We start from the raw sequence: 22,254 nt of genomic DNA, 5'->3' as shown, positions 1-22,254 counted from the left end.
GAACAATTTATTCTAGTTGTTGTTGAAAGAATCACTTTAATTGTGCAAAAAATTAGAAATTTAATTAATTGAATCAGATGATTTTCTTTGTTGGATTCGAAAATCGCGCCAAAAATTAAAATTCTATTCTTATTGGTTTATGTTGTTTGGGATTTAGAGTCTTCGGTTTTCACCTTATGAGAATCACCATCACTTTAAATTGTTTAATTAGCAAATTATTCACTTGTGACAGTTAAATTTGTTTTAATTTTCTAATTAATCAACTTGATTAAATTGATTGTCAAAGGTGAGTAACAACAATCTATGTTTACTTTTAAATTAATCGAGTTTAAATATATTTGTGGCCAACGCCCAAGTATAAATGTAATTTTTTCTTCCTCGATAATCAAAGTGTTTACTTATTTTTTAATTTCTTTTTCTTTTCTTAATTTGGAATTTTTCAATCTTCTTTTTTCTTTTTTTATTTAATTATAGATTTGATTGGATTATATTATTTTTTTTTCTTTGTTCTTTGTTGTTAAAAGATTTTGGATCATCGTTGAGAGAAGGGTGAAAGATGTCGGTTGATCCAATTGAAGTTAATCAAGATGAGGCCATCATTGCCCAGCAAAGGCAGATTGAAAAAGAAATCGCTGACAGTATTAAGCTTGTTGGTGATAGAATGGATTTATCATTTTTATTGAGTGAATATCCTGATGAAGATGATCTTATCAGAAATAAAATAAAGGTAAGTTTAGTATTCCTTTTGTTTATATTAACATGTTATTCTTTATTATTTAATAATCTTCTCGTGACATCTTTTTGTATAGTCTTTGGTGAAAAAATATCATCTCCTACGGAGGACAAGACCTGATGGAAATTGTTTCTTCCGTGGATTTACTTACGCATACTTTGAATACCTAATAACCGATGAACAAGAATTGGATAGGTTCATTGGTGTTTCCAACAAAAGTAAAGATGATTTAATTGCTTTAGGTTTTCCCTCTTTTACCATTGAAGATATTAATGAAAACGTAAGCTTATCCTTATGATAATACTATTCAACATTTTCTATATATAAATGATTGTCTCTAATTTGTGTGTTTCAATTGTCATTACAGTTTATGCATGCCTTAAACCTACTGAAAACCAAGGAGGTGTCAAATGAACAACAATTGCTTAACCTTTTCAATGAACAAGGTACATCTGATTATTTGGTTGTTTTCATGCGACTCTTAACATCCGGATATTTACAAATGAACCAAGAGTTTTATTCTAGTTTCCTTGATAGTGGATTAACAATGAAAAATTTTTGCTCCCATGAGGTCGAACCATTAAATAAGGAAAGTGATCATATTCACATTATCGCATTAACTTCAGCTATTGGAGTTGGTGTGTGTATTAATTACCTGGACCGTGCTCAAGGTGACCAAGTAACTGTTCATTATTTTCCAGATAATTGTGATCCAAAAATTCATCTTCTTTATCGTCCCGGTCATTATGATATACTCTACCTACGGACAGAGAAAGTTCAATGAGATTAAAACTCAATTAAACAAAGCAAAACAAACAGTCAACAAAAAGGTAGAGGTTACGGTGAACAAGAAATAATATCCATTTTCAAGGGACGGAAAGAAATTTAATGAAAACAAAGAGAAACAAAACAAAAATCTAATTACTAAATCAAATATTAAGCTATTCAGTGTGATCCAATCACCTCTGAAAATCAATCACTGATCAACGAGAAGGAGACAAATCAAAAAATCAATTTTTCATATCACTCTCTTTTCTCAAACTAATTTGTCCAATAGCTTTAATGATTTGAATAAAGTTGCAATGTTTGCAATCTTAATCAGTGTTTCCATTAAAATTTACCGTGCTGGTTAATTCAAACGTGACAATTTATTGATCATGATTGAATGTTTGTAATATAATGTACATTATGGGCTGAAAGGAAATTTAAAAATAAGCCAATTGGATTACATTTATGATTGATTTTTTTTCAATTTCTATGAATCTGAAAATGGTTTTTAGTGATGAAAAAAAGATGAACATTTATAAAAAAAAGAGTAATTGATGCAATGATAATTGTATGGATTTAATTGATTATCGTTAATCAATGATGATTGTTCAACGATCTCCCTTAGCGAAACGAGTAACTGTTGAGCAGCCGTCGATGAATTTTGTCCTGAACAAAACGTTAGCGTTATTGAACATATCATCTTTCAACGAAACAATAATAAACTATTTAGAGAGAAAGAGAAAAGAGAAATTTATCAATTAACTGATTAGATTGATTGTTTAATCATTTATATTTACTAAATTACCTGAGAATTGGTGAAGTGTTTCTTGATCATAGTTCCAATATTCGTGGTGTGACTTTGATCTAAAGCGGCATCAACTTCATCGAGAATATAAATCGGAGCGGGATTGTACAAGAGAAGAGCGAGAATAAGAGACAGAGCAACAAGTGACCTTTGTCCACCACTTAGTTCGGTGAGCGATTCCTTCCAAACATCACCGAATGAAACCTTAACCTCAAGACCTTCCATGATGGTTTTACCCTCCGGCGGCATGAGCTTCGCATTGGCACCAGGTAGAAGGGTGGAAAATATGTTACCAAAGTCAACGTTGATCTTTTCCCAAGCATCTTGAAGAGCGTCTTTCTTTTTTATCAACATCTTCCATGTAACCAAGAAGCTTTTTCTTATCGTTCTCGATGATTTGTCTCTTCTTGTTCAACTCTTCCGCTTCCTTTTCCTTGTCACCCAACATTACATTGGCTCTCATGTTGACCGTTTTCGACAATTTATTCTTATCATCCATCAATCTTTTAATTCGATCATCAAGTTCAACTGGATTGAAATCGGCTCTTTTGAATCCATAGCCAGCCGATTCCTCTCCAAACAAATGCTTCTCCTCTTCAATCCATGGAAATTTCTTAATCAGCTGTTGATCCCTTTACCTGCATCTTTACCTTCACTTTCAATTTGTGTGATTTCATGTTGATACTTTTTGATTGACAATTTCATCTCTTCACCTTCACGGATTAAATTTTCCTTCTGCTTGTTTAGTTTAGCAATTTCTGAACTGTGCTCGTTGATTAGACGTTTCAATTTTTTCATCTCCTCTTGAACATTTGACACTTTTTCTTTTGCCTCTTCGACGGCTTTACCCGCTTCATCCACTTCTTCTTGGTGTTTTTCTATTCGTCCATCAACCTCAGCTAATTGTGACGTGTAATTATCAAGTGATTTCTTTAATTCATCAATCTCCATTTTAAGAAATGAAACTGATTGTTCTCTCTCCGATGCTGCTTTCTTTGATTTCTCGAAATTTTTCTTCGCATTTTCCAGTGCTTTCTCTGCCTCGGCCAACTCTTTCTCTCGAATCGAAGCCGTATTTTTCATCTTATGCTCCAATTCTTTCACCTTCTTTTCAGCGGCTTTCTTTCTTTCGACCATCTCTTGTAACGATGTTTCATTCTCGATGATTGTTGACTTTAAATTTTCAATCTCTTCCAATAGAAGATGTTGATTAGTTGTCTTTAAACGTTCTCGAAGTAATTCAATCTCGTGGTACCTTAAATCGTATTGTTGCTTTAATTGGGTAAATTGTTGCCTCGAATTGTGCATAGAATCAAGTTTATTTTCAATCTCCATGAGTCGCGATTTAACTTTACCAAAGTTCGATCTTTTTTTCATCAATTGGTCAACAGCTGAAAGAGCAGCACCTTTACCACCGATAGCACCTCCAGTAAGAGTACCTGATGGATCGAAAACTTCACCATCCAAGGTGACAGTTCGAAGTTGAACATTCTTTGCAAAGGTAACCTTTTTGGCACATTCCATGTTGGGACAGATAAGTGTATCCCCGAAAACATATTTCATCGCTTCCGTTAAAGATGGATCAAATTCAATTAAATCTAATGCCGGGAAAACGTTGTCTCTACCAACGATTGATTGAGCGTTTTTCAATGCTCGAGGGTCAACATCACGACCACGAATCTTATCCAAAGGTAAAAGTGTACATCGTTTCTCGGGGCGACCTTTTTCCAAGATAAGTTTAGCTGTTTCTTCATCGGAAACAATTATATTATACAATCTTCCACCAGCGGCAACTTCCAGTGCAGTATAATTGCGAGGATCTTTAACTTTGAACAATGTACAAACGGCTCCTTTTACTCTGCGTGAATCAAAATCAGCAGTTGGTTTACGATAATTAAAGGAAATTTGTGGTAATTTGTTTTCCAATGAGTTCACATCATATCGTAATTGATCATATTCTTTTCGTAAGGTTTCACGTTCTGTCAACATACTTTCACTTGACACCTCATCGAATCCAATTGAATCGAGTTCATGTTTTAACTTTGACACTTCACTTTCCATCCGTTCAACTAATTTAAGGTCATTATCGTAGCTTCCCTTTTTCTTTGAGGCTTCACTTTCCTTTTTAACCAACTCTGATTTACAATGTTGAACTTTCATCTTGGATTTAGCGGTTTCTGTGTCCAAATTGGCAATCTCACGTTTTGATTGCATCAGTTGATCGGCAAGAGTGGCCGCTGCTTCACCATCATCACCACGACTTGCACCAGAAGCGATAACCTCCAAATCTTTTGAAGCCTTTTCCAGTTCAGCTTCATCTTGTCTTCGAGCCTCCTCAAATTGACTAAACGCTTGATTCAACTTTTCAAATTCTTTCTCTTTAACTGATTTCACCTTTGATTCTTCCTTAATTTGTTTAACTAAATTACTTTTCGTTTTTAAAACTTCATTGAGATTATCTTTCTTTAAATTCATTTCACTTAAAACTTTGGTTTCCTCCATTTGTACTTCTTTCAATTGGTCTTCCAAAGCAGCGAGTTTAGGTCGGAAAACTGAATCTTTTTGACTTTGCTTAATTTGCTCTTGGATTTGGTCAACTGAATCGTTGATTGATTCAATCTTTTCCTCTGCTTCCGTGATTTTATTTTGCTGATCTTTAATTCTGGCATCCGTTTGTTGCGAAAGGCTAACCAAGTTAGTAAAAGTCCAAGCAGTATGAATCTTTTTCAAGTTTTCCAAATCAATACAAACTTTCTGATAAGCTAGAAGACTTGACTGTTCCTTTGTTAATTGTTCCAATTTGGTTAAAATGGTTTCATTAATCAGAATATCAATACTATTTAAGGCCAAGTCTTTTTTAACTAAAGTTGATTGTGTTGTCTTCTTTTTAGACTCATATAAACTTAAACCAGTCGCTTCTTCAACCATAGATAAAATCTAACCAAGAAAGAGAACAAACCAAATTAATCCAGAGTAATAGATGATTAAAGAAGTAAAACTAAAAGTAACAAAATATTGATAGAAAATGAGAACTTACTTCATTAGGTTTCATATTAAGAACCTTAGTAATTCTTCCTTGCATAATTAGAAAATGAGGATTACTAATATTTAATGAGACACTTTGAAACAAATCTAAGACTTGATTGTTTTGCGCAGTAAAACCATTAATAAAGTATCTTGTTCGGTTTTCCATCGTAACCTGAGAATGAACAATTAGATAGAAAGAAAAACAATTAGCAAGATGATCTTTAAAGAACAAGAAAACAAAAACAAAAAGAAAAGAGAATTTACTTTTTTTTCTTCTTTTCTCTTTTACTTACCTCGCGTCTAATTGTGACTTCATCGTAATTTTCATAACCGGGTGGAGATTGTCTCTTGTTTGAATTGTTAAATGTTATTGAAACCGATGCTTTGGTTAGTCCAGTTTGTCCATTTTTATAAATTAACTCACGAAGATGAGAGACCCGAGCAAGACTTGCATTGGCCAGGCCAAGGACGAAACAAATGGAATCCAAAAGATTAGATTTACCCGATCCATTCAATCCGGTGATCGCATTGAAAGATTGGTCTAAACCGTTGATCTCTGTTCGTTTACCATAAGTTTTAAATCCATCGATGGTTATACTTTTAATGTACATTATTGTTGACAATTAAACAAAACGTTCATTAGGGAATTTAGATAAAACAATTGATTAGATTAAGATGACATTTGAATGGAAACACAAAAAAAAACGGTCTCCAGCTGATCGGCTGAGGCGGGAAACCGAAAAAAGAAAAACAAGTAACTCCATCTATCGAATTGGAAAATAGTCGAAATAATTTTTAGAAAAAAAATTTAATCGAATTGATTGTTTCAATTAATTTTCTTATATCATCTTGATTTAAATTGTTTTCTTTTGTCAAATGGTTTAATCTTTAAATGATTAATATTCTAATCAAGTTTAATTATCCTTATTGTTGGTTTTTCTTTTTCTTTGAAAATTTGCTTTGGTTTTGTTTGATGACGAATCCAATCTTAGTTGATTAACTAATTTGACTCTTTAACATTATTGTTTCATTAATTTAGTTAATTAATAATTGATTGTTTCAGGTTTTTTTGCTGTATTTCGTTAAGTGATTCCCGAAGGTATAATTATGATGATTATACTTTCTGGTGGTAGTTTAGTGATGAAATTTTTCACAATCGCTTTCATTTTATTTTGGTCATCATGTTCCTGTCAAATTTTAAACAATTTACCAGTTGATTGTGAAAAATTTGGTAATTGTGATAACAAATTAGATAATGATTATATTAATGAAAAACTTATAGAATTTAAATCACAATCATTATTGGATAATGTTGACCAAGAATCGGAAAATCTATCATACAATTGTATTGATGGAAATTGTTTGACTAATGATAAGGAGAGTCCCGATAATAAAAAGGACAATGGAAAATTATTTAAATCATTGTCTAAATTACAGGGAGAACCAAATTTACAGAATATCGTCAATCTTAATCAGCCTTCGAATCTTCTGTTCAATTTTATGCAGGAAAATAATACTACTACTAATGCTCCTAACGGAACAACGACCATTGGCCCATCAACTTCAAACGGTACGACAACTGATCTACCGTTTACAACGGTTACTACAATGAACGAGACAACAGCGTTTCCAACTGACAGCACTCCTGGTACTTCAACTATTATTATTACAACTGAAGAATCTGAAGAACCAACTTTTGAACCGGACGAAGATATAACAGATCCTCCGATCCCTCCGATGCCTCCGACAACTACAACTACAACAACTACAACAACAACTACACCTAGAACTACAACTACATCAACTCCGATGCCTCCCACAACCCCTGCACCTTCAACGACAATACCTACTACAACTCCAGAGGTAAGTTGATTCAAATGATTCCATTGACCAATTTCAATCTAATCTCGTTACTATTGTTGTTTTTCCCCACTTTCCATGTTAAGCCTCCAACAAATGGTACTGATAGTTCTGGATCGACATCAACCCAAACAATGATTTTCGGAGGTGTTGGTGGACTTTTATTCCTTTTATTGGTCTTTGTATGTTGTTGTCGAAATTCAGGACCAACGGCCGACGTTGAATCAGGTTTACCTCAGGATACAAACCAGGACCAAATTAATGAAAAATCACCCGACGATGGTACTCCACCTGATTCAATTGATGTTGTAAAAGCCAAATCAGCTGAAAAAACAGGACTGATAACCGGTAAATCGAGTACAGGTGAAAGTATCTTCGGTAAACGTAAAAGTGCAGAGAAAGTTAAAAGTTTGGAGAAGGTCAAAAGTTTGGAAAAGGTTAAAAGTCTCCTGGGTAAAAGCTTAACGGGGAAGAGTAACATTTCCCTTGGAGGTAAAACGAAAAGCATTGAATTATCGGGTAAGAGTAGCGGTGAGAATCTCGGTTTAGCCAAAGTTAAAAGTTCCGAGTCAAAGTCCAAGAGTCTCCTGAAAATTGGTAGTAAAACAAAGTCAAAGGAGAGTCTTAAAGGTAAAATCAAATCAACGAGCCTCGAAAAAATTAAATCCAATGAAAAGGTTGCAAGTAGTGAGAAGATGAAAAGTATCGAGAAAATTGCAAGTTCAGAGAAAATGATAAAAAGTAAGACATCAATGTCACCAAAGAAAAAGTCAAGTCTCTCAAGAGCGAAAAGCGTTGACAGGACCAAGAGTATTTCCAAAGGAGTCAAATTTTCATCTAAACTCGCCGCAAAATCCAAGAGTCATTTAAAAATCGATAGTGTCGAACCAATGACCAGTGCAATGTCATTAGAGAAAAGTAAAAGTCGTGAATTAACAAGTAAATTATCAAGTTCCGATGGTGGAAAATCAAATTTAACAATAACAAGTTCCATCGTTTCCAGACCAAGTAAAAGCAAAAGCTCAGACTTAGGATTCAAAAGTAAAGACAAATGAATCAATTCCAACAACGAAACAACATCCAAACCGATCAACCAAAAAAGCCAATAAGAAAAAATTCTCCAATCAATCCAATTAATTGGGAGAAAAGAAAAACAAAATTAATCACAATTGAAAAAGAAACGAAAAAAAAAATATTCCAATTATTATGTAAACAGTTTTTCCATTTAATTTTCGATCAATCGTTTAATCGTATCGATAGTTTTTCTCTAACCAAGAGAACAGAAAATCTTGGATCAGATATTTGATATTCTCATCATGTTATCTTTCATTTAAATGTCAACATTGTTTTGTTTGTTTCGTTTTCCTTTTTCTTAACAACAAACAATTAAATTAAATTCTATTCATTAACATTAACAAATTAGTCAACAAAATATCGATAAACAATTAATTCGATTACAAAAAAATCTTTTCCTTCTTAAAGTGTTTTTCCATTTTATATTTTATTCTCTTTCTCTCTCCATTGCTTCATCTCCATTTCTATTACCTGTGTGTGTGTTTCTCTTTCTCTCTTTTGTTTTTTTTTCTATTACTCTTTCTTTTTCCCCTTTCCCTTTTATTCTCTTCTTCTTCTTATTCTTTTTCTCTTTTCTCCTAAACACTTGTAAGAAGAAACAAAATGGACTATATTGGTAAATTTATTTCGAATTTTAAAGGATTTTACAACGAAATTAATCCTGCTACTCTAACTGGTGCCATCGATGTGATTATTGTTGAAAATTTGGACGGTTCATATTCTTGTTCACCATTTCATGTGAGATTTGGTAAAATGGGTGTTCTGCGTAGTAGGAAAAAGAATGTAAGTATAATTCTTATGCTTTTCCTCCATCTTTCCCCATGGTTTTTTCTATCATTCATGCTTTTCTCTCCTTCTTTCTATACTCATCGTGATAATCTTTCTATTGGTTTACCCCCTTTGTTTAATTGTAATAATTAATAATCTTCTCTCTCTCTCTCCTTTCCTCTTTCTTTCTTTGTCTTTTGCCTTTTTTCTCTCTTTCTATTGGTTTTACTTATTAATCCCAATTCTAATAGGTTGATATTGAAATAAATGGTAAACCTGTTGATATCCAGATGAAACTTGGTGACTCTGGGGACGCTTTTTTTGTCGCAGACGAGGATAGAGATGAATTTGATGATGAAGAAGATAGTATTGTAGTTAGTAACAGTTCAGTTGATAGTTTAGTTGATAATTTAGTTGGACTAGTTGTTAGCGAGACAAATAATGAAGATAATGGTAATATTACCAAAGAAAATGTCCCTGTGAATGATGGTGATGATAAAATCACCATTCAAGTAAATCAAGTTATCGATGGTTTCAATGAGAAAGATAATATCAATCTTAATGAACAACTTGTTATTGAACAACTTATTAATGAACAACAGCAACAACAACAACAACAACTGGTCAATGAACAACAACAACAACTAGTTAATGAACAACCAGAATTACCAAAAGCGCAATCACAACTAGTTAATGAACAACAAGAAATTGTAAATGAGCAACAATTAGTCAATAATAACGCCGAGATAATTGTAAACAATAATACTGGTGATATTGGCTGTGTAGAATTTGAAAATGAATCAATTCTCTCAAGTGAAGGTGAAAATTTTCTTTCCGGAGGGGAAGAGGATGATCGTCAAAGAAGAAATTCCCGTCGAAGGTTTCACCGTAAAAACAGTGCAACCCAATACACTAAAGTGCTTCAAATGACCTCCCAACAAATCGCTTCATTGGACCTTCGAAAAGGACGAAACGAAGCCATTTTCTCAGTTACAACTGCCTACCAGGGAACCGCCAGATGTGAATGTTCAATTTACCTTTGGAATCATGATGATAAAATTGTTGTCTCCGATATTGATGGTACAATTACTAGATCAGATATTTTAGGTCATATATTACCCGTTATTGGTAAAGACTGGGCTCAATCGGGAGTCGCAAATTTATTTAACAAAATAGTCGACAATGGATATAAAATATTATACCTTTCAGCTCGAGCCATTGGACAAGCTAAAATAACTCGAGAATATTTAAAATCGGTTCGTCAAGGTGACTTTTACCTTCCCGATGGGCCATTACTACTTTCACCTACTTCCCTCATCTCAGCACTTCGTAGGTTAGTGATTCATTTATTTCTCTTCATCTTCATCATCCACAATTCAACACCCTAATCAGTCCAATGATTACCTATTATCATCATCATAACACCAATCAAATCAAAAGGCTAAAAATTGGTCTTTTTTCAAAACATTTCAAAATTGTTTGTTTACACAATTTGATCAAAACAAAGCAAAAAAACAAGCGCCAACTTGAAAATTTTATTTAATTGGTATTATGATAATTGATGGGTTTATTTACTTTCTCTCTCTCTCTCTCTCTCTTTCTCTCTTTCTCTGTTACGCTAACTAATAATTAACACTGATCTATTTTAATTGTTATCTTCACCAATAGAGAGGTAATCGAGAAGAAACCTGAAGAGTTCAAGATTAAATGTTTGGAAGATATTCAAGTTTTATTTCCAACTAATCCTTTTTACGCTGGATTTGGAAATAAAATTAATGTAAGTGTTGAATTGTTTTCAACTAATCAAAACCAATTAACAATCAACAAATATCATCTTGTTCCTCTTATTTCAGGATACTTGGGCTTATCGTGCAATAAACATTCCCTCATTTCGGATATTTACAATTAACCATTTAGGTGAAGTTAAATTGGTTCCTTTATATAGTTGGAACTCATCGTAAGTACAAAATAATCATCACCTTGATGATTAGTAGTATTATTATCATTATATTTTTTTCCATCAGCCTAACTAATTGTTGAATCTTTTCTGTTTCCCCTTTTTAGATACACTAAGTTAAGTGATCTAGTTGATCAAATGTTCCCTCCTTTACAATCATCCCAAGATAATAAAAACGGTGATTTCCTATCGGAATATAGTTCATTTAATTACTGGCGTGATCCTTTGGACTGTCCATTTCCAGAGAATGATTAATTAAATGAATAACCTGAAACTGTGTATTTATATCAAGTGAAAATGAAGAGAAGGATAAAAAAGTTAACTGGATTTAAAGTAATCGTAACAGGAAAAGCAAATTACATAACAACAATTGAAACTATTGTCCAGTCAAAACTTGCAATCACCTCGGAGGTCAGTCATGTGTTATAACCTATGGAAGGGACAACAACAACAACCATCAATAATTAAATCAACAAAGCAATCAACAAACAACAACAAAAGCAAAATATTTGTGATAACTTAAGGAAGAAAACAAAAAATATTCATTATTAAATATTATTAATCATATTTTTTTATTAAAATAATCGAATGATAAAAAAAGGTTATTATTAATTGTTCAAACAAAAATCATACTAAAAGACTCAATTTACAAAGAAAAAAACAAATCAACAATTTAAATCAAAGTTAAATCATCTCAATTAATCCAAGTCAAATCCATTGAGAGATTTTAAATCATCAAATCAACCAAATGCATCCCAAATAAATCAATAACAATGAAACCTTTTCTTTTTGTTTTCTCCTCACAATTAATTTACTTTTTATGGATAATTTACTTTGATTGTAATTCTAAAAACTTTTTTTTAATTGATTCCAAAGAAATTGTAATTAATCAGTTTGGAATAATTAATTTTCTCATTTCTCAATTAGCCTTATTATCATCATCTGTCCAAGTTAATTACAAACTGTTGATTATTGTTTCTGAAAGACTTGATTAGATGATTAATAATCAATGTTTTCCTCATAATCTAATCTAATTTTTTGTTAATCAATTTGTTATTATTAGTTAATCAAAGTCCAATGGAAAAGAGTAAGATTTTAATTGTCTCACTTTCTCTCAACTCTTCAGTTAATCAAATCCAATTACATTTGGAGTTGTTTGTCTTTCCAATCAACTAAACATGTATTTTATTACTAATTAGTCTTTCCAATTGAATAGTTGATTAATTATTCTTAATCATCTCAAATGAGACAATCAAATTAGAAAGAAAAAAAAATTTTCGATTTATCGTTAAATCATCGATGTGATGTATCTCTTATATTGGAAAACAACTGATCTCATATCGGATATTTGGTGAGAATTGAGTTGATTTAAATTGATTGTGGACAATTAATTTTCGCAGTCTAATTGTGATCAACTAATTACTCTGAATACAAGAGATTAGTTAGTCTTTGATGATACAAAGAAAAGCATTAAGATCGTTTAACTTTGGAAAGTTAATAACTTTGAATGGATAAGAATTTGATTTGAAGCAATTAGAGAATTGAAGTTAATTGTTTTCACAATAGACTTTTAATTCTCAAGGTAATTAACTTTTTCTTTTCTTTACTAACTGATTACTAATTGTAATTCATAATCAAAATAATTACAATTTGAAATTTTCGTTTTTTTTTGTTTAATCTACTGAATTAGAAATTAATTTTCTGGTGGATTTAAGTTAATTGCTTTCTTCTGATTCCGTTCAGTTGATTTAATTTTGTTTACTTTGTTGCATTGTAACCAAAACCTAAAAGAGGTAAACAATTAAACTGAATTGCAATTAAATTAAATTGTTGATGCTAAACAAAAACAACCAAGACAAAAACCTAATCACCAATTTAAATTTGCAAAAGTTTGCAATTTGTTAATTAATATTTAAATACTAATGATAAAGTTATAATTGTCCTTCAAATGATAACAATTAGTAAATTTTTAACAATTAAAAATAATAATTCAGCAAATCAATTGCCAATTAACTGTGTTGAATATTTTGTTTTCAACTAATCAACAAACTTTCAATATCAAATCAAGTTAATCACAATTGAAATGTTAAATTGTTAACGTTGTATAAGAAAAGTTTTCATATGAAAACCGTTGATATTAATTAGCTTGAGGCTAATTGAATATGATTAAGATGATGATCAACAGTTTGACAATTAAAAACTCACTTTGTGATTGTTAATTGGTACATCAAACTAATAATAAACTCAACACAATTAATCAAAAATCAACAATCAAGTATTTATGGAAATTAAATCCGAGGGAAAGTCCGGATTGTTGGTAAACAATTAAAAATAGGAAAGAAACAATTAATTCACTTAATTCTTACAGTTGAAATCAACAGAATTACGTTTGTGTTAATCACAATTAACAATGGACAGAGAAAATGAATCAATCAAGATAATTAGAATTGCTTGAGAATTGAATTAATCTAAAACAAAGGAAAAAGTAAAAAGTTAATTTTCCAACGAAAGAATAACAATTAATTTCATTTCTAATTCTTTATTCATAGTGAACTTTTTTTCGAACTTTTTTTATTTATTCTTTTTCTTCATCTTCTCTCCCTCTTTCTCTCTCTCTCTCTCATCTTTTATCATCCTCATCATCTTCATCTTCCTCATCACCATCACTAAGCAACAATATCGACCCAATTGCTCCTTGAGTTTCTGCTCATGAATTTCATGAATGGAACAAGAAAATTCAATCCCATGGAAAATTATTTTCTTCTGATTATTTCGTTAATTCAGTTAATTGTGATAACACCAATTCGAATGAAAAAAAAAATTTAATCAGTAATTTCTCAATTGTTTGTTAAGTTTACAAAGAAAAAAACAAAGTTAATCAAAGATCAAATCAACAATTAAAACACCAACAAGTTAATCATTGAATCAATTGTGTGACTATTTAAAATATTAGAGTAAAATTTAACTAATTGAAATTTAATTCAAAATTTTGATTGTTGAAAGGTTTCATCCTGCAATTAGTGAACAATTTGTTTCAAAACTTTGAACCAACACTAATTAGTTGATCAACTATTACAATTAGTAATTAAAAAGTGATGATAAAGTAATTAACCAAAATTGATTTATTTTTAGAGATTTTCAATTATCAATATTTGATTGAAGAGCAATAAAAACAAATTAATTAACCAGCAACCTGCAATTTAATTAACCACAATTAGTTTAACGAGTTGATTGAAATAGTAATGAACTTTTTTTCCCCAATTAGTATAAATCTAGAATGTTAAGTTGAGTTAATTAGTTTGAAAGTAAAACTTGTTCATGAAACAATCAACAAATTGAAAGTTTACAATCACAACAATTAAGAAAATTGTTCCAACAAGTCAATGTCCAGTGTATTAACAATTTACCTGTTATGATTACTGCTGGACAATCAACTGGATCAAATATTAAATTAGCCAATGGAAATGAAACTTCATCCTCATCACATCCAGATAATCAAGCTAATTGTCAGGATATAATTGTTACAACAATTCAGCCAACAACAAGTAATTTAAATCAATGTAATCATGAAACATTTCAACAATTGAATAAGATTAATGTTAATCAAGTTTATTCATCATCTTCAAGTGTCAATGAGATGAAATCTTGTCAACCTTTTAACAATCCCTTGGCCTCATCAGTTGACCACAGGTCAATAAAGGAAAGTTCATGTTCAGCCCCTCCCTTTGGTCATCATCATCGTAATGATAATCAACTTAGTGATGATCGGGTTAATGGTCAAGGAGGGTCATCACCTCAGTCCAAGGAGGAGGTTGTGGTCAACCCTGGTTCTGGTGAGGTGAAAACTTCATTCATGATGAGACATCAAATTGAAGCTTTATTTCAACCCACTGATAATAAACTAGCAATTAAATTGTTTGGCTCAAAGGGGAAACATAATCAAAATGGTGATAATAATAATAACAACAATCAACAATCCCAATCAGTTAATAACAATTTAAATCAAATCGCTTCGACGACCAATAAATCAACTGAATCAAATCATCATCGTCATCGTTGTATTTTTCATCTTTGCAATAATTTCAGGTAAATTTCATCTAATCACTTTATCAACATTTAATTGTTACAATTATGATTCATTGAGATTTAACAAATTGTCACAATTTAATTCATCTTAAATTAAAATCGTATGACTGATTGATTTAAGGTGATCATGATCAGCGTTGTTGATTGAATTGATTACTTTGATTACTTAGACTTTCACTTTTAATTTTTCGCAATCAAAAGTAATTGATTATTGATTAAATTGTTTGACATTCGAGAAAAATTTATTCCCATCATTTATATTCATTGATATAAATTGAAAGTACAAAATGAAATTTATATTATCAGTGATTACAATCAATTTAAATCAATTATTATGATGATCAGTTGATTATAATAATCCAACAATTGTAACAATTTAAATTAACATGACAATAGATTTTCAATTTGCATTAATTACCTGAACAGGTAACAATCAGATGAAAATGAAAATGTCAATTAAATGTGAATCCGGTTTCCTTTTTCCGGTAAAATTAGTTAATTTTTAACAATTAAATCATAATCTATTATGAATAGTAATACAGTTGATTAACATAAAGTAAATTGCAATTGTTTACTTAATTGTTAAATTAATTTTTCTTCAACTATTAATAAGTATTACTAAGGATACACCAGGAAGTTGATCAGAAATGACAATTTGATTCAATTTTTAACAATTAAATAACTTTTAATAACAATTATCAATTTATGATTGATAACCAATTGAAACAAAATCGCAATTTAATATATAAATTGTTTCATCAAATCAATTAACCTCAAGGTTAACCAAGTTAATTGTGTGATTTACTTGAAGCGTTAGACAATCAATTGCGATGATTGTTACAATCAAGTCCATTGATAATCAATTTGTCTGATTGTGAATATGAATACAATACAATACTCAAGGTTACAATTAACTTTAATCATGATAATAATCAACACTCTTGATATTAATAACTAATCAAAAGAAAATGAGTTAATTGTTAGTCTAAAATTGAGATATAAACGGTCAGTTATATAAAAATGTATTCACTTGATTGGTCAACTGATTGTAGATAATCAATTGATTGTAAAACTGATTAAGACCAGTGAGAAAATAAGAAAATAAGAAAAAAAAAGTCAGATTCGAATCGAAATCGAAATCGAAATAATAAAAAGAAGAAAAAAAAAGTTCTAACCAATAGATCGATGACCAAAATAATAAACATATAATTTTGATTAATAGTAATCAAGGTCCACAATTAACTGGACAATAATAATCAATTGCCAATCAATTTAATCCAGTTAAACAGTTTCAACAACTTATATATTACTTGTTGGAAATTGATTGGGAAAAAAATTTGACCAACATTTCAAATAGTCTTATAAAATTAATGGTCAGTGAAACATTGTTGCAACCAGAATATTATACTGGTCAGTATGAGACACGTTGACCATTATATATGATCCAGAATCGAGGTTAGAATTGGAAATGAGAATCAATCGAGACGATTAATCAGAATGGATTGATTAACTTATCAAATGTATTAGATGAACAAAAAGAGAGAGAGAAAAAAAAGTTCAATGATTAACAATTTAACTATTTAATCAACTTAATCTAATTGAAAATACTTAATTGTTTTCCCTTTACAGTTTAACAACATGTTTAAAGGTTAAAAAAGGTGAACGAGGTTACAAAACAATCATAATTAGCCTTATTCTAATCATAATCATATTGATATCATTACAATCGTACAGTAAGTTGATTAAAAAGTTTGTAATAAAAGTGTTTAATCAAACAATTTAGCTATTTAATTGTTTTTACTTGTCTTTTACCTGCAGTGATCATAATCACAGCCAAACAATCACAAATTGTATCAACAATTAAAAACCTTTGCCTGACCCCAGGTTGTATTAAAGCAGCTTCATCCCTCTTATCCCGTATGGACATTAATGTTGACCCTTGCCACGATTTTTACTCCTTTGCCTGTGGGTCATTTGTCCAGATGAAAACTGTCCCCGATTCCCTTGTAACTTATGATATGTTACAACAAATGGAAGAGGTTTCAACCCTTGAGATGAGGAAACTGCTCGAGGCCAATATAACGGATTCCGATGGAATTGCGATTTCAAAAGCTAAAATCTTTTACTCTTCTTGTATTGATGATAAATCAAATTCAAATGAAAGTGAAAATGTCGCCGCTCTAATTGATTCCATTGTCCATCCAACTGGACCTTGGCCATTGTTACATTCAATTCTTAACTCACCTCATCTCTTACCTTCACCTTCACTTGAAGATCGCATTTTGGACACTTTTATTTACCAAGTTCAATCGATATTTCGAATAACCATTTTGCCTGAGATTTTACCAAATGCCACGAGAAATGATCTTTGTGTAAGTTAATAACAAAGAAGACTAATTGTTACAATTAATCATTTCTCTTTCATTTTGTCGATTACAAACTTTAAGATCTCAATTGGACGAACAGTAATTGAAGATGAATATCTTGTTAATCCAAATCGTTCAGCTAAATATGATGAATATAAATCTTTTTACAAAGAATATCATGTTAATATGATGGAACGATTGTCCAGTCTGTTGACCGGTACAGAGATTAAATTACAACCTCACCATTTATCCGAGATTGATGAGGTTATTGATTTTGAGATGGAATTTGGAAAGGTAATTAATTACTTTTGATTAATTAATGAGTTAACTTACGTCTCCTTTTGTTTCAGTTAACAGCTCAAGATTATTCAGAATCAAGTTCATCATCTGAAACAAACAATTCAACTACTACTATTGACCCTTTAAGGTCAACATCACCACCCTCACCTCGACCTTTGATAACTGTTGGTGAACTTTCATCAAATTTTACAGCCATCCAATGGATTAAAATATTTGCCAAATTATCAACCATTTCCGGGGTTAATATAAGTGACCTGTGTACCGAGAAAGAGGATTACCTGGTCAAACTGAATGAACTTATACCAAGATACTCACCTCGAACCATAGATAATTACCTTTGCTGGGCGATTCTTGCTCAATATACAGAATCGTTGGGTCCATCTTTCCGTCGGCTTCAAGGTGAATTTCGTCGACGTGTCCCAGAGATTCGGGCAACTGAACCTAATCGAATTTTCTTCTCACGGTGGAAAGAGTGTGTCTACATTACCACCCGAATACTACCAATACCCTCCTCACATCTTTACCTGACCCATAAACCGAATCACGTTTCACTGGCCAATGGTCAAGTAAATGTAATGCTTAATGAAATAAAAGAGGCAATGTATTCAATTCTAGACTCACAGGAATGGTTAAATCAACCGAAAGGTGACCAATACAATCAGATGACCAATGAAAGTCAATCCAATGAATTTGATGTTCGACTTATTTTGAAAAATCGTATCGCCGATTCAACTCTACTCGTTGGTCTACCTGATTATCTGCTTAATCGTTCCCAACTTGATGAACAATATAAACATCTAATTGTCTCCAGTGATCAAGTTTTCATCAACAATTGGCTGAATTTAACTAAACACGAGAAAATCCTTGAATTAACTCGAATCGGATTAACGGTTGAAAAAAATCTCTATTTTAATCCACCAACCGAGGCAAATGCTTTCTACGATTGGAATATCAAAATGATAAGTATGACCAATTAATTAACTATTTAATTCATGCGAATACAAATATTAACTAATATATAGAAAATTTAATTACAATCATCAACAATTTATTGATGCAAAATGATTCAAATGTTTCTCACTGAAAATCATGAGTAAATCTATGGGAGTTTAGGTGAACTTTTTTTTTCCCGAAAAACAAAATCTCCATGTGAATTAAACTCAAACAATTACAATGATGAATAGGATATCATTTGATAGACAATTGAATTAATTATATTGTGAGAGAGGAAAAAATAATCTCATCATTGAGTTTGAGGTCATCTAGAAGTCATTTCATTTGAACTCTCCTGATTCTGAATATCTAATTAGTTATTAACTGAATAAATATTTATATTTTAATTCATTGGGAATTCATTTTTTAATGAGAATCAGTGAAAGTTTATCAACAAAAATATAAGATAATTTGTTCACTCGCCTATGTAATTATCATTTAGGATTCTGTAGTTGAAAGAGTGTAACATTTATACTAATTGGAATTAAGTTTTCAGCATAAAATTAACATGAAATTGCAAAGATTAGTTGACAATTAAAAGTTCAAGAGTATTGATCACAACGGTGATAATAAATTTCGACCTTTAATTCAGTTGGATAAATTGAATTGTTATCGATTTGTGTTTGAAATCGTTGGTCCAATCAACGAACTTGATGTAAAATTTTGTTCGTTTTAATTATCAGAGATGATCAGTTGATTACTGTTAATTTAATTAGAGAAAATTAAACTAATTTAGATGAAACTTTTCTTCTATTCAATCAATTTCTAGCTCTTCCTCTTGGTATACTTCATGAGCCAATAATCAGTGAAGGTAGACCAAGGTAAGTTATTATCTTCTCATTGATTGTAACATTTAACAAATTATTTCGACAATTAATTGATTGAAAATTTATCATTGAGATTGTTTATTGATACAGTAGAGCAATTAAAAGCTTTGTAATCCTTAATTGTAAGGTATTACCTTTGAAGATTATCAATTGTGATTATGTTTCATTCACAATTACGAGACTTAATTAATTGCTGGAGGTGATAGACTTTTACTTGATGAAGGGAAAGTTAGTTAACTGGGATGAACATGAGACTGATTAGTTAATTGTGTTTAGATTCCAGTTGACAATCAACTAGATTAAGTAAATGGTGATAGAGTTAATTGGATAGAGGAATTAGAGAGAGAAACTTGGATTTATATTCCAGAGTTAATATTAATTGTTTCTCATTCACTTTCTCAGGAGATTTTGATGATGAAAATGATGATTAGACTGATGATGACTCTCACTAATCATCATTAGTAAATTGTAACAATTTGTTTTAATTCCGTTGATTACCTTTGCCTTGTGTTTATATGTACATAAGTGTTTGTTGTATTGAAAAAACTTTCTCATCTTTATCGTTAACTAAACATTAATCACTAATTAAGTTAATCACAGTTGACTAAATAGTTTTACATTTGGTGCATAATTTGTGAATCAAATTGACGATTACAATAAAAAGTTAACAATCAACAATCAAACCAGTGATTAGGTTAATTAAAACACATCTCAACAAGAATAGACAATAAAATGATTCCGATTATCATAATGAAGTAATTAAACTGAAGATAAACAATCAAATTTAATCTGATTATTTTACCTTCGCGTTTGGTTGTTCATCCAAATTAGATTTCTTGATTATTCAACCTTAGGGCATATTCTTGGACATGAGATTAGCCATTCACTGGACAAAGATCCGGACACCGATAATACAACAGGAATCAATTGGTGGCCCAATCAATTGAAATCTGAATATGAATCTCGAGCTCGTTGTTTTGCTGAACAATATTCAACCTACAAGATTGATTTAATCAATGAATATGTAAGTAGAAACAACTACAATCAGTGAACAATTAGTTTACTAATCAAATTGGTTCTAACTAATTGAATATTTTTGTTACAAAATTATCATTTTTCTTGACCGTCGATAGTTTTATAAGAACAGAAAACTTTTATATCAAACAATTATCGATGATGATTATGATGATTTACTTTTATTTGGTTAATATAATTTTCTCTATTGACAATCAATTGATCAATTTAATTGATATCGGTTGATTTAATTGTCTAAATACAGGTAAATGGTAACAATACTTTAACTGAAAATATCTGTGACTTTGTTGGTCTTCAACAAGCTTATTTGGCCTGGACTCGAAGTACAATTGATAAATTAACTCAATTACCTGGTTTAACTAATTACTCAAGTGATCAATTATTTTTCCTTCAATTTGGTCAAGTAAGAAGCCAATGTTTTAATTGTCTAACCTAATTAATCAATTTCCCATCTCTCTTTCTCATTCATCTAACATAAATTAACCAGGAAAATTACCTTATACATGTATATTAAACAGAAACATTAGATTACAATTAAAGGTAAACAAATAATAGAAAATCAATAGCAATTAAGATCAACAATTAAGCTTTCAGACAAATTGATCAATTAGTCAATTTGATTGTTTACAATTTGGCAATATGATTTTCGTTTTATCAATTTACAGTTCATTTGTTTCACAATCAATTCAGATTCAGAAACATTGATCAATGAACTTTAATAACATTCGAGTTAATTTGGTAAAGAGAAAGAAAATTTTTCTCTGTCAAAAGTTCTGATTCTTGATTCTGAATCTCATGAATTTCAGGTTTTCTGTGAGGTGGCGACTCCTGATGGTTACCTGAAGAACCTATTAACTGACCCTCACTCTCCAGGTAAATATCGGGCCAACGGTGTGTTGGTTAATACACCACAATTTAGCCGAGCGTTTAATTGTCCACTGGGATCACCAATGAATCCAATTGACAAATGTAAACTTTGGTCAATCGAAGGATAAACGACAATTAACTTAATCATCTCTAAATATACATAAATCGAAAAGTTTTTTCTTCTTCTTTCTCTGTTTCTCACTTTAGTTAATCAGTTAATCAAATCTAATTGTTAATTGTTATGTTTGTCTGTTTTATAATATAATCCATAATCTATACATACAAAGTAATCATCAAATTGATTGATTGTCATGGGGAAATATCAAAACAATTATCATCATCATCATTGTATCAATTGTAATGTCACCTCAATTTAATATCATTGATTTAATTTAAAAATTAAATTCCAATTCAAGTAAATTAATTACGAAACAATTTAAAGTTAATTGTTATCGTCGTCATAGTTTTTAATCAAACCTTTCTTGATGTTTAATAAATTATACAATTGTATTTAAAGTTTTTCGCCTCATTTATAATGGTTGGTTAAAATGTATTATTGTTGATTGAAACAATTAAAAAGACAATTAAAGATGGAGGTTTACAATTTAGAGTTAATTAAATGCAATAAATCACTTTGCTTTATCACTATTAAGTTAATTGTTTGAAAGGACAAAGTAAAACAAATCAATCAAAATGTTTTGTAAATCATCAAGTAAATTATAATTTTGGCTTTGATTCTTGACTGAAAGTTAATTAATCAACAAATTAGTTGACATAATTAAACAATG

The 22,254-nt window shown here is 30.6% G+C and overlaps 5 protein-coding genes across 7 annotated transcripts; 4 read left to right on the top strand and 1 right to left on the bottom strand.

The window, feature by feature from the left end:
• Nucleotides 1-130: 130 nt before the first annotated feature.
• LOC128395439 (ubiquitin thioesterase OTUB1-like) lies at nucleotides 131-1,831 on the top strand. 2 transcript variants are annotated; one of them, XM_053355869.1, is made up of 4 exons: nucleotides 131-286; nucleotides 475-727; nucleotides 810-1,013; nucleotides 1,101-1,831. In XM_053355869.1, exons 2-4 carry the CDS (start codon nucleotides 557-559, stop codon nucleotides 1,515-1,517), a joined length of 792 nt encoding a protein of 263 aa, XP_053211844.1. In that variant the 5' UTR covers nucleotides 131-286; nucleotides 475-556; the 3' UTR covers nucleotides 1,518-1,831. The 2 variants fall into 2 exon arrangements, with proteins under 2 accessions (XP_053211844.1, XP_053211845.1); XM_053355870.1 differs by having other exon boundaries at nucleotides 143-286; nucleotides 525-727.
• Nucleotides 1,832-1,951: 120 nt separating this feature from the next.
• LOC128395432 (structural maintenance of chromosomes protein 2-like) lies at nucleotides 1,952-6,589 on the bottom strand. The gene is given in 6 exon segments (XM_053355858.1): nucleotides 1,952-2,223; nucleotides 2,307-2,652; nucleotides 2,654-2,942; nucleotides 2,945-5,243; nucleotides 5,344-5,505; nucleotides 5,627-6,589. Coding segments are annotated over 6 exon segments (3,528 nt in total). The 5' UTR covers nucleotides 5,945-6,589; the 3' UTR covers nucleotides 1,952-2,109.
• On the top strand, nucleotides 6,582-8,528 carry LOC128395438 (mucin-5AC-like). Its single transcript, XM_053355868.1, has 2 exons — nucleotides 6,582-7,196; nucleotides 7,280-8,528. The coding sequence occupies exons 1-2, from the start codon at nucleotides 6,834-6,836 to the stop codon at nucleotides 8,246-8,248; spliced, it is 1,332 nt and encodes a 443-aa protein (XP_053211843.1). The 5' UTR covers nucleotides 6,582-6,833; the 3' UTR covers nucleotides 8,249-8,528.
• A 193-nt stretch (nucleotides 8,529-8,721) lies between these two features.
• LOC128395437 (phosphatidate phosphatase LPIN3-like) lies at nucleotides 8,722-11,771 on the top strand. Its single transcript, XM_053355867.1, has 5 exons — nucleotides 8,722-9,050; nucleotides 9,287-10,368; nucleotides 10,704-10,812; nucleotides 10,889-10,992; nucleotides 11,100-11,771. Exons 1-5 carry the CDS (start codon nucleotides 8,871-8,873, stop codon nucleotides 11,245-11,247), a joined length of 1,623 nt encoding a protein of 540 aa, XP_053211842.1. The 5' UTR covers nucleotides 8,722-8,870; the 3' UTR covers nucleotides 11,248-11,771.
• Nucleotides 11,772-13,614: 1,843 nt separating this feature from the next.
• Nucleotides 13,615-22,070, top strand: LOC128395433 (endothelin-converting enzyme homolog). 2 transcript variants are annotated; one of them, XM_053355859.1, is made up of 9 exons: nucleotides 13,634-15,078; nucleotides 16,708-16,811; nucleotides 16,897-17,450; nucleotides 17,526-17,738; nucleotides 17,795-18,707; nucleotides 19,507-19,558; nucleotides 20,396-20,588; nucleotides 20,844-21,002; nucleotides 21,406-22,070. In XM_053355859.1, the coding sequence occupies exons 1-9, from the start codon at nucleotides 14,405-14,407 to the stop codon at nucleotides 21,592-21,594; spliced, it is 3,051 nt and encodes a 1,016-aa protein (XP_053211834.1). In that variant the 5' UTR covers nucleotides 13,634-14,404; the 3' UTR covers nucleotides 21,595-22,070. The 2 variants fall into 2 exon arrangements, with proteins under 2 accessions (XP_053211835.1, XP_053211834.1); XM_053355860.1 differs by lacking the exon at nucleotides 20,844-21,002 and having other exon boundaries at nucleotides 13,615-15,078.
• The last annotated feature ends 184 nt before the right edge of the window (nucleotides 22,071-22,254 follow it).

The sequence above is a fragment of the Panonychus citri genome, unplaced genomic scaffold (assembly GCF_014898815.1).
Source record: "Panonychus citri isolate SS breed McGregor unplaced genomic scaffold, ASM1489881v1 Contig00141, whole genome shotgun sequence".
Classification (NCBI taxonomy): Eukaryota; Metazoa; Arthropoda; class Arachnida; order Trombidiformes; family Tetranychidae; genus Panonychus; species Panonychus citri.
This window is presented reverse-complemented; position numbering and strand designations above follow the sequence as displayed.